An 11,656-nucleotide genomic window follows, 5' to 3' on the forward strand; every position below is an offset into this window, starting at 1 on the left:
GAGTTTTTTCTGAGAAAAGTTTATAATCCCGAAAAAGGTATATGACCTTGTTTGATAATCGGATGATTTATACGATCAATTACTATTGCCCGCATTCTAAGAGAACATTCACCCCAATTAAGTGTAACATAAAAGTTATGTTATAACTGATCAATGAGATATACCTTTCTTAACTATATTGGAGGGGTTTAGGGTAAATCATTGAAAGTCAAGGTTTTATACGAGTAGAAATTCGCAAAAGAATCACTATGAAGTAATTCAGATCTTCTACTCAGTGGGTTTGAGTGTGAGTGATCTTTTAGAAATTAGAATAAAATTAGGCGTAAGTTCCGGTAGGCATACGACAGACGGCGTTAAATCCTCGCTAGAATAACACTCATTTGTAGTAAAAAATACCATGCACGTATATATACATATTCAACAAATGAACGATGAATATATAGTAAACAACAATAGAAACTCCGTACAAAAAATATAATTTTCAAGGTTTCGATTAAACAATATAGTCATCATCAGGAAAAGAATGATGGCCGGTAAATAACATGTGTACAAATATATAAAAGTTGATAGTGGGGTAAGCTTATTAGATAGCTATGTTTAGTTGAATATTAATAAATCGCTAATAATAAGATAAGATAATAAACAAATCATACCATTGGTCCCTCATACTTTCCCTAGATCATATAGGAACAAAAGCTTCTTTGGATTAATTAATATTTAACTATAAACATGGCTATCTATAACTACTTCATTTTATATACTTGGGGCCTGTTTATATGATCCCGTCTAGCCGGGACGGGATGTTTTCATCCCGCTTAGCCGGGAAACTCGCCTAGGCGGGATGGCGTGTTTACATGGAGTTCATTTTGTAGTGTAGGTTCCTTCGACAGCATGTTTTATTGTAGAAAACGAATATGCCAATATATGCACATGCTCCTAAGTATGTTAATCGCGAATCATCCCGGCCAAGCGGGATGGAGTGTTTATATGGGAATTTCTCGTCCCGTCTAAGCGGGATCCCGGCAAGAAGTGCCGGGATCCCGCCTAGGCGGGATGGAAAAGTGGTCATATAAACACTAATTAGTTTTGTATTACAAGCGGGATCTCGGAAACTGTCCCGTCCCGGCTAGGCCGGATCATATAAACGGGCCCTTATACATGCGTTATTTCATCATCATTCTTTTCCTGATGTTGACTATAGTTTAGTCGAAATGCCGATCGACAATTACATTTTTCAAAATGTTTATTTTTCACAGAGTTTTTATATTTTATTAAAATATTCAATGATCCCCGAATTTTTAATAAACAACGGTATATGACAAAAAGATCATTCAGGTTATTAAAAGATCATTTCAAATGTTCAAAAATTCTCACTTAATTTTTAGCAGCTAACCGCTTAGTCTCCAGATTCCCTTCAAAAGTCTGTCAGGTCTTGAGAAAAATCCGTCTCGGCAGCTTATATAAGATAGCCACGCCGTTAATTAAGCCACAGTGAACTTACGATCTTTCATTTGACATTTTAAGATTTTAAGTTTTCGACTGAAACTCTCTCTGTGATGATGATCTGTGGCATTCTCCTTTATAATGTAAGTTTTGCATTTTTTTTTAAAAAAAAATATATATAGCTATATATATGTATATATGTATATATAAATATATATATATATATATATATATATATATATATATATATTAATATATATATATATATATACACTACAGGCCAAAAGTTTAAGGCCACTTTCAGTATTTTTTTAAAAAGAACAACAACGACAAATTAACACAGAGTAAGGCATAATTTAGCTAGGCAGCAAACAACCTTTTTCTCCCATAATCAGCATGCGCTATTCAGCTGTATATTACATCGCTAACCACATCAAGACAGATGAACCAAAAGGGTACTTCACGCAGTCAGAGGATACAGGATGGCTAGAAAAAAGTAGTTATCGTTGGAGAAGAAGGCACAGATTGAGATTTTATCACAAGAAGGATATGAACTCACAACGGCAGATAGCTAAGAAGTTGGGAATTTCAAGATGTGGAGTTCAGAATTCACTGGCGAGAAAGGAACAGACGGGCCAAAAAACCGACAGGAAACGCTGTGGACGGAGCAGAGTAACAACAAAGGCAGACGACCAGCACCTCATCCTGCATGTCAAGCAAACGCAACAACGTTAATTCACAGAGGGTCAAACCAGTCTCATTTACTACCGTGAAACGAAGGTTGAGATCAGCCGGTTTGTTTGGGCGCGTTGCTGCAAAAAAACCATTACTTTGTCCCCAAAATATGAAGAAAAGACACTTATGGGCGCGAAAACATTTAAAGTGGAATGTTAAACAGTGGGAAAAGGTTTTATGGTCTGATGAGACAAAATTTCAGTTGTTTGGATCAAATAGAAGAGTGTTTGTACGAAGAATGCCAGGGAAGTGAGCTAGTGAGTCCTGTGTTGTACCTATAAGGTATATATCAGTTCGTTGGATTGCGTGATTAATGGTTGGCTCACGCGCACTGTTAATGTTTGCGCGTGCGTTTGAAATTTCCAGCATAAAATTTATCGCGATGGCGGCATTTAGCATATAGTTCTGATCTTTTGTTTAAAAGTATATGCTCATCAGCTTTCATTAGGCAAAGTTTTTCTTCAATGCAGAGATTACAACGCTTTCCACCAGGTTTGTGAGGATAAGCATGACGCAGAATTGACCACTTCAACTCGAACTCTGTATTGTCTCTTTTCAATCCCCAGATATACTTTGAGAGCTCCGTCTCCTTTTCATACTTCTCGTTGTTAATCGACTTCTTGTGGTTACGGAATCTTTCTTTGAACGAATTTGCAGTCATTCCAATATATTCCTTAATTTGCCCGTCGACTGATGCCACCCTTGCCTTATACACGATGCTTTTAGTTAAGCAGTTCTAATTCAAAGGGCATTCTTTCGAATTTCTACAATTGCAATTATCTTGAGTTGGAGCGACTATGGGTTTGGATAGAACTTGCTTGTTATGGCGAGATATTATACTTTTAACGTTGGGCATGCAGCTATAGCTAACTTTTACTGTGTTTCGGTTGAATAATTTGTGCAAAGGAGTTGTAGAGGGGAAGTGTTTATCGATAAGTTGTAGGAATATCCGAGCGATGTTTGTTTTCACTGATTTGCTAAATGGGGGGTTAAACCAGATGACGTTTCTTTGACGCTTACGTTTCGTGGATGGTGGAGAGGGCGGACAGCTGGACGAATATTATATATATTATATATATATATATATATATATATATATATATATTATATATATTATATTTATATTATATTATATTTATATTATATATATATATATAATATATATATATATATATATATAATTATATATATATATATATATATTATAATATATATATATATATATAATATAACAGCCTCAATGCGAGGTATTCATCGAAAAGGTTATGTAAAAATGTAAAGAGAAATTTTTCATTAGAACATGTGCTTTTTAAAATCGGCGAGGCTTACAATAAAGATCTAAAACCCGCAAAATCCCCCCGCAAACACTAAAACATCGGTGAATATTTTAGTGATCGAATAAAAAGCGAATATATACTGTATGATTAAGGATCAAAGCCGTTTTCATGAGCACTAGCGAACAGGTTTTCCACGCAAAACATATACACACGCGTTATTTGTTGAGAAAGGGTTTTGGGAGGAGCACATTTATATGAGGTGCATGTAATTCTATTGAAATTGGTATAATGTTCTTTTATACATCCTATTATAGATATATGTTTTATTCGCTCCTTTCGCTTCGGCTTCTTGTCAGCAACAACTCTATCATAATCGCTATATTTAGACTAATCTTAATTCCCATGTGGGCGTGTCCTTTATGCTTGTTAACATTACTATAATTGGCAAGGAATTCTATATGGTCAATGTTATACCCGGCATAGTCTCGTTCTTTAATGGCCTTTAAATCGTTGTCCTTTGGTTTGTATTGGGAGATTAAGCATGGAAACGTGAGCGTCAAAGAAGACGTAAAAATGGCGAGGAAATGGCGAAGAAATGGGAAAAATAATGCGCAACACGCCATTTATTCGCCATTTTCACATCGTCTTTGACGTTTACGTGCTCAAGCTAAGTACCAAGCTGAAAAGCAATTCGTACTCGAATTGGAGGGGACCACGGAGAATGGTGGCTCGCTGGCTTTAGCCTCACCAATAAATTTTCCGTAATTATAGTCCTTAATTTCGAATATTTTTTAGTTCGCTTATATTTGCAAGCAATATTTTTTGCAATTTGTATTTTTTGCTTACAAGAATGTGCAATGTGTATTATCTTGAATACTATCGTAACTTTTACTTCTTCAACGTATATTTTAATAACCAATTAAAAGAAATGAGTATTCTAATTTCCAACGATATCTGTCGTAATAAATCCGCCACGTTTACAAATGGATTGAAATTAGTTATGTTCATTACATATGTTTAGTGAAAGAAAAAAGTGACAAAAAGGACAAGCATTTGACCATTAAAACAGCCTGGTTATCCATGTCAAAATATTTGACATCATAACCAAAGTATGGTTATATTTTCCGGTATCGTTGTGTACCGTTTTTCCGGCGTATTCGACCATGGTCAGGTATACTGTTTTCCGGCCATATTCGACCATGGTCGAGTATACCGTTTTCCGGCCATATTCGATGCTAGCAAGTTGCCACTTTATATAGATGCTTATATATGAGCGCCAAACATGCTGGAAACTTTACATAGGACAAGCATTTGACTATTAAAACAGCGTGGTTATCCATATCAAAATATTTGACATCATGGCCAAAGCATGGTTATATTGTTTAATATTTGCATATGAGCCCCAAACATGCTGGAAACTTCACATAGGACAAACATTTGAGCATTAAAATAGCGTGGTTCCTCTCTGTCTCTCCTCTTAATCCTTCTGCTTAAGACATGCGGGAAGCCAACAACTACAGCGCCATTGTCAAACTTGCAAGAGGAGCCTCTTTCGTTGTTTGTATTGTTTGTATATGATATGAGCGCCAATTCCCGCCAAACATGCCGGAAACTTTACAAAGTGTCTTCTATTTCCCAATAATTTTTAAATTGAGAGGCATATGCGGCCATTTCAGAGGCCTATGTATATTTCAAAATTTTCCCGGACTCTCCTAGCAGGCGCGCGGTTCCGAGCCCCAGCAATACGAAAAAAGCCGCGGTCCCTGAAAACGAGTTTGTGATTTGACTTAATAGCTCGTGTTGCTGTTTGTTTTAGAATTATAATTATAAATTCTCAAAAGTACTAGAAATACATGCATGCAAAGTCCCCTCGCCTGAAGCAATAAACATATATTTCCATCACTGAAATGCTATAATACTCGTTTCTGCTGAATGATCGGAGTCGCAAAGTAAAATCCTACATCTTGGTACAGTAATAAAGTCGACTCTCGAGCTATCAAATTCGACTATAATCATAATTGTGCTACGAATTGCTTTAAAAATAATACAGTTTTAGCGAAATTTCAATTGCTTTTTAAACAGATTAACCATTAAAAATAAATACTTTTCAAATCAAAATCATTTTAACGAAATTAACGAATAAATTCAAAGAGGTGTCGTACGTTTGTTGATAAATCCACATATTTATAAACTTACAAAATACTTGCATGCTTTAAAATTCAAAATCTACCTATTTACCTGTTCAAAAACACTCCAAAAATGCTTCAAAATCGTAGAATTTTCACCATCTATTTGAATCAAAGTTTTTCGATCCGAAAACATCATTTACTTTACGTTTTGATCAATTTTACGATTGAATTTTTCCGTATATTTTCAAAACCATCCAAATGAAAAATATTTTTTAAAAAGTTTTATATTTCAAAATATCAGTTATGCTGACGCGAAACAAAATTTTAATTGAGCCAATCGTACGCTTCCAAACGTTTGTTACTTACCAGTTTTAACTCGTCTTAAACTTACGCATGCGCATAACTTACAAAAACGCCCAACGTCCATGACATAATGGCGAACAACTTTCATTTCGCATTTGCATTCCCGGGCGTAATTAAAATCTCCGGGCGGAATTAGTACCCTCGCCCGGTGTTTCGCACCGGCTCGGGGATAAGGATAACTTCACGGATTCACGACAAAATATCTGGTTTCAATGGTGGTGGACACCGTGTACGCTAACGGATACTTGTCTTTTTATCTTTAAGCTTTGCATTGAATTAATCTATTTCACAAGTGTGGAATTGGAGGAGATCGAGAAAGAAAAACCTTCGAATTCTTTAAAAGAAACACTTTGGGATTTGTGGCGTGGGATTATTGGTTGGTGTTCCTCGAGCTGTATACAGTCACTATAAATATCGAGTTGTACGATATGAGAATACTAGAAAGCTTTTTTGAACTTTTTTTACTAGGTTCATTTCTGGCTAGTGCAATCCTCACGACTATGATCTGTGCGCTCTCCCTCATTCTTTTCATGGAAAATCATAAGTATAAGGAAAAAGAAGCGTAATCCATAGGTTTTGATATTCAGGGTGCCCCCCCAAAAAAACCAAGACCAATAGACCAAGACCAATAAGCTAATGCATGCATATAGTACTATAAGCCAAATCCACGAGTTAATGAAAATTTGCGGCATAACAGTCAATAATTACTACTTATATAAACTTAAGCAAATCTTGATGTTAGACAAAACAAATTGAACCCACAGTGCATGGCATATTCAAATGCAGTTCTTTGCGGAACGCTTTTCAACTTTATTTCGCGAAAATTTGCCTTTATTTGAATCGTTGTATAGAACTATCGAGAAACATTTTTTACTTATGTAAAACATGTATTTTCTACAAAAGATTCGCTTGTCAAAAAATCGCCTTTGTAATTATACCAAAACAATTATTCACCTCAGACTCAGTGAATTGCTCTGTATAAAAACCTCGATTTCGTGTCGGCTTTTATTCAGCGATGTTCAACTCCCGATATTCAACTCGCCTTCGGAGAATAATTGTTAAGCAACGATAATGTAAATACCGAATTACAACAAACATGTAGATTACAACGAATTATGTTGTATAAAAATTAGGCTTTGAGCTGCATGGCACACTTGAAAAATTTCCTTAGGGCAGGACATAGGCCTCGATAATGCGCAGTAAATTTTTGGAGATATTTGTGTTGCGAGGAAAGAACCCCAAAATCATCGGAAAGAATCTCGCAATCGGAAAATAATTACGGGGTTTTTGGAACAGCCTGGATTATAGTTTTTACATGATCTTCCTTGTAATTTGTTTCAGGAATAACATGCTGAGGATGTTCAGAGGGAATAAATCGTTTATCGCTAAGCACATAAGCGTGTCACAGTTTATGGTTGTAAGTTAAGAAGTTCTTTTTATTACTCCTAAGTTCCTTAAAAAATTAGATATTGCTTATCCGAGCAGTGAGTCGGGCCAAGTCGCGCCTGTAGAGTAGTAAAAAATGAAGATTATAGCGTCAAGTAGAAGTTAGAGTGCAGATATCTTTAGAGTAAGGTAAATGTGGAATAAACGGTCGCTAAGTAGAAGTTAGAGTACGCATACGGATAGAGTAGGCTCAGTAGGGTGAATTTGGAATAAACATTGGTTAAGTAGAAATTGTACGTATAGAGTAATTAGGCTTATAGTAGGGTAAATGTTGAATCATGTAGCTACTCGTTGGTGCATCAAACGCAAAATAAAAAATTTTAAATATTGACCTAATTTAGTCGTAAAGAATGCTATAGGGATATATTTGGTTTACGTTTCAAACCACAATTTTTGAAATTAATAATTAGAATTTAATGACGGCGGGAATTCACTCTCTACCAAGCAATTGAACTTCCGTTCTTCCATTTTTACAGGGAAAGGGACTTCGATATCATAGTTTTCAGATTGGATACTTTTTATGGGGTGAGTGTTCGTTGATTATGTATGATAGGTATATTATACCATCGAATTTATGGCTTCAAATCAACCCCTAAATCGGTACTTGTTACTGCACTTGTTATTTCCAGCAAAGAAAGGGGTATAAAACACAGCTATGGAGGTGCTTTTGTAACACTTGAACATTATAACAGCTAGTGCATACATCATGTTTTCTTGAAAAATTAATTAAGTCGCGACACTTGTGTTCCCGTCTATACAAAGACGATCATCAACTACACTTCACTGCATGATCAACTATTTTTGTGTTAAATTTTTCTCTACAGTAGGGGCCATCCTAATGGTCATATTGTATTGATATCGCTTCTTTTTCTTTCCAGGCTTTCTTCTAAATTGGATTTTCATATGTATCCCATGTGCTCTTTTATATTCCTTGAAATTTTCCTGGGTTCGGGATTGGATCCTCGGCTATATCAGCGGCGGCGGGTAGGTGGAATCAACTGTGTTTATTTACTCTTAAGATTTTCAATTAAACATTCTTAGCAATGTTATTAACAATGTGTTTTGGCATTTCTTATTTTGCCAAGTTGAATACTTCCTCTCTGCAAATATTGCTGGCATTTTCCTTGTACATTTTATTAACAGAAATGCTCAGACCCAAACTGACCCAAACTTTGTATATTATTTTCATACAGTTTATTGCATCTGAATCAACTAATCAAAATTGAAAATAGTGAATGTTAAATTGGAAAGTGGAAGTCAAGTCCGTATCGGTTCTGCGCATCGGTTCAGCTCATAAGTCATAACAATGTTTGAGCCTGTAGCATAAAACTTACCCATATTTCGCACGTATCGAATATTTCTGATAATGCGCGCTAATTTCATTTAAAAACGTAGCGAGCCTAATTGGTGTTAGATATTCAGAAAGTACAGCGTTTTTCTTATTAAGTATTGAAGTTTTAACTGTAAACAAACCGTTTGTTTACATACGAACTTGAATTCCACTTTAATGCAAAGTTGTTGCCTTAGGTTTTAACAGTTTTTGTTTGACATTCTATTTAGCATACTCTTTGGCTTGGCTCTTTTCTTTCGGCTGTGCTCCATTGCAGCTTCTGTGACAATATTCCGGGATCGTAACTTCTCTAGAAACGTCATTTCCATAAACAACAGGTATGTCTTCATTGCGCTTTCTGAGGGGTTAGACCCTACAATGGTTGAGTCAGATTCCTATATCACGAAGCCGTCATTTTTAGTTAGAATATTTGTAGGATTTCAAGGACTTCGCTTTAGAAATATGAGACACACTCTGATTTACCTTAGAAATATCCTATATTTTCATCCCTTCTGCAGGAATGTCTATTTGGTGTTTTCGTATTTTTGGTTTTTCGTGGGACTTCCGATGGGTGTCTTTTCTGCCATATTTCGTATCATAAAAACAATGATTGTGGGATTTCTGATGTTGCCAAGAATTGATCATAGCATCATGCCTGATGGTTTTCAACGGTTTGATCCAGGTAACCTAGAGGGACAGAAAGGTGGGAAGAGGGACAGAAAGGTGGGAAGAGGGAGAGAGAGGGTTTCAGTTATCTGTTTATATTTGGATTTTTTTAACATCTCACTTGCCATAATATTAATATACTGTAGCATGATAAACATTGATGATGAACGCTTATTTTTTGGGGCCTCCTATAACTACAGAGTGCTCAGTACTATATAGATAGAGATTAAGATATGCTGAAACTATTGTTTTACCAAAAATCGTCCACTACAGTCTGTTTGACGAAATGATGCTGCTTGAGTAGTTTTGGTCAAAACGTGGGTGGGTGGCGTTCAAACAATGCATGCATTTCTAAGATTTTTTCGTATAACATGTCAGCTTGAAACATTCTTTTGTGATTAAATAAGGAAACTAATTATGATTTTTTGTTTAACAAAAAGGAATCTATCTGTATCTTAATTCTTTAAAAGGTTACAATGCGTACATATGTTATCTTCACGTCCAAGCAGCTTTCAGAAACCCAGTTCTTCGAGTGTTTTGTCAAACACTGATCGATGATCACGAAACACGTAAGTTCTGCCACGTATCCGTCTTTACTGAATTAGGGACTGAATATTCGTATCACACAAATGGTGGAACCTTGCTGTATAATAAAATATGCATTAGTAAGGAAGAAAGCCTAAAACCTATACACCACGGTTAACGGTAGCTTGTAAATAGTTATTAATCATCTACAGAAGCAAAACGGGCTATGCATATAATTATTATCAATTAATTTAGCCGTTTTTGAACTATTCTCGGAATCGTTCACATTAATTGGTATTGTGTTCCCACTCAGTCAAGTACTCGGAAAATATATACCTAGCTATATATTTAAAAACTTTATATATATATAGTATATACATCATTCATTATATATGCGAATACTATAATATCCAGTTTATGATTAATTATGCCAATTAACGATACTACAATTGGTTATTTGAATGGTATAGAAAAGAGAATATTATAGACTCATGCAATCACTGCTACACTTGTGGTGGTCATAACCACCAACCACTAGCGCTAAATTCAGTTTTCCAATACTAAACAATGTTTATCTGACTTCCTCATCGTTGTATATATCCTAGAAAGGAAAATTGGACCAAAGTGGACTCGCTCTCCCCAGGCCCGCGCCAAGTGGTTCATCGCACTCACCTTGGCTCGCAATCCACAACTTGCAGCTGAACGAAAACGTGCGAAAACAATGTGTGTCAAAGATAGCGACGTCAAAATCGATGTTGGTAATTATGGGCCAGATAATGCAGGATTAATACTAGATAAGTAAACAATCATGTTTAAGTTGCAAGCTTCTTTAGATTTTCTTTTATTAGCTAATTAGTTGCATTAGATTTTCTTTTTTTATTAGCTAGTTAGTTGTATTACGTTTGGAAACGAACCGTGCATGACAAAACATTTTCATCCTCACATTTTCGAATGTGAAAAGCACGGTGTTTTGACGATATCAAGCCTTGTTGTCATGTTGTGGTTAATGAAGAAATGTAGTATTAAAATAACAAATATAGTGCACCGGTACAAGGTTCCTCACAAAGCTATTCGATCCCAAACACTGTCCTTGCTGCGATCCTTGCTTGCTAAAGCAGGAATATCTGTAGACTACACCGGACATTCAACGAGATCAACCTCGATATCGGAAGCGCAAACGTGGGCGTGCCGTTGGAGATTATACTAGGTGCAGCTTGATTGGTTTTCGGCAAATGTTTTTAACAAACATCATAAAAAGACTCAAAATACCTTTGCAAATGCTGTGTTAAGTACATAGTTGCTGAAAATTAAAAGTACATTTTCTGTTTTGCTTTGGTTGTCGGTTTAGTATCAGAGGCCTTGCAGTAAGGCTTTGAAATCTGCACCAGTATTGTGAGTATCAGTCGAAGAAGGTACGAAGGAGGAATAAAATTTCCCCGGAGGGTAGTCACCTGACGGGGAGAAGTAGTTCTCCGAGGTCCTTCGAAGACTGATAGGAACAATACTGGTTCCCCAACCGTTATATACCGATAAATTAGCGTGGGTTCCAGACCACTGCTGGCCGCGGATCTGCACCAGTATTGCTCCTCCTATCAATCTTCGAAGGTCCTCGGAGAACTACATCTCCCCGTCAGGTGACCCTCCGGGGAGATTTAATTTCTATTTATATATTTAACAATGTAAATAACCAATTCATTCGCACCGAAGATGGCTTATAGTTAAGTCGAAACATGTTTGCTATT

The 11,656-nt window shown here is 36.0% G+C and overlaps 1 protein-coding gene across 1 annotated transcript in view; it reads left to right on the forward strand.

The window, feature by feature from the left end:
- Positions 1–11,365, forward strand: part of LOC114520749 (stimulated by retinoic acid gene 6 protein-like) — a 36,403-nt gene extending 25,038 nt beyond the window's left edge. The window contains exons 14-20 of the mRNA XM_028541088.1: positions 7,289–7,364; positions 7,870–7,918; positions 8,272–8,377; positions 8,954–9,061; positions 9,242–9,405; positions 9,860–9,958; positions 10,520–11,365. Coding sequence (XP_028396889.1) covers positions 7,289–7,364; positions 7,870–7,918; positions 8,272–8,377; positions 8,954–9,061; positions 9,242–9,405; positions 9,860–9,958; positions 10,520–10,716 — 799 coding nt within the window. The 3' untranslated portion in view covers positions 10,717–11,365. The remainder of the gene's footprint in view (positions 1–7,288; positions 7,365–7,869; positions 7,919–8,271; positions 8,378–8,953; positions 9,062–9,241; positions 9,406–9,859; positions 9,959–10,519) is intronic.
- The last annotated feature ends 291 nt before the right edge of the window (positions 11,366–11,656 follow it).

Source organism: Dendronephthya gigantea, unplaced genomic scaffold, assembly GCF_004324835.1.
Source record: "Dendronephthya gigantea isolate DGI-Jeju-01 unplaced genomic scaffold, DenGig_1.0 000016F, whole genome shotgun sequence".
NCBI classification, from domain to species: domain Eukaryota; kingdom Metazoa; phylum Cnidaria; class Anthozoa; order Malacalcyonacea; family Nephtheidae; genus Dendronephthya; species Dendronephthya gigantea.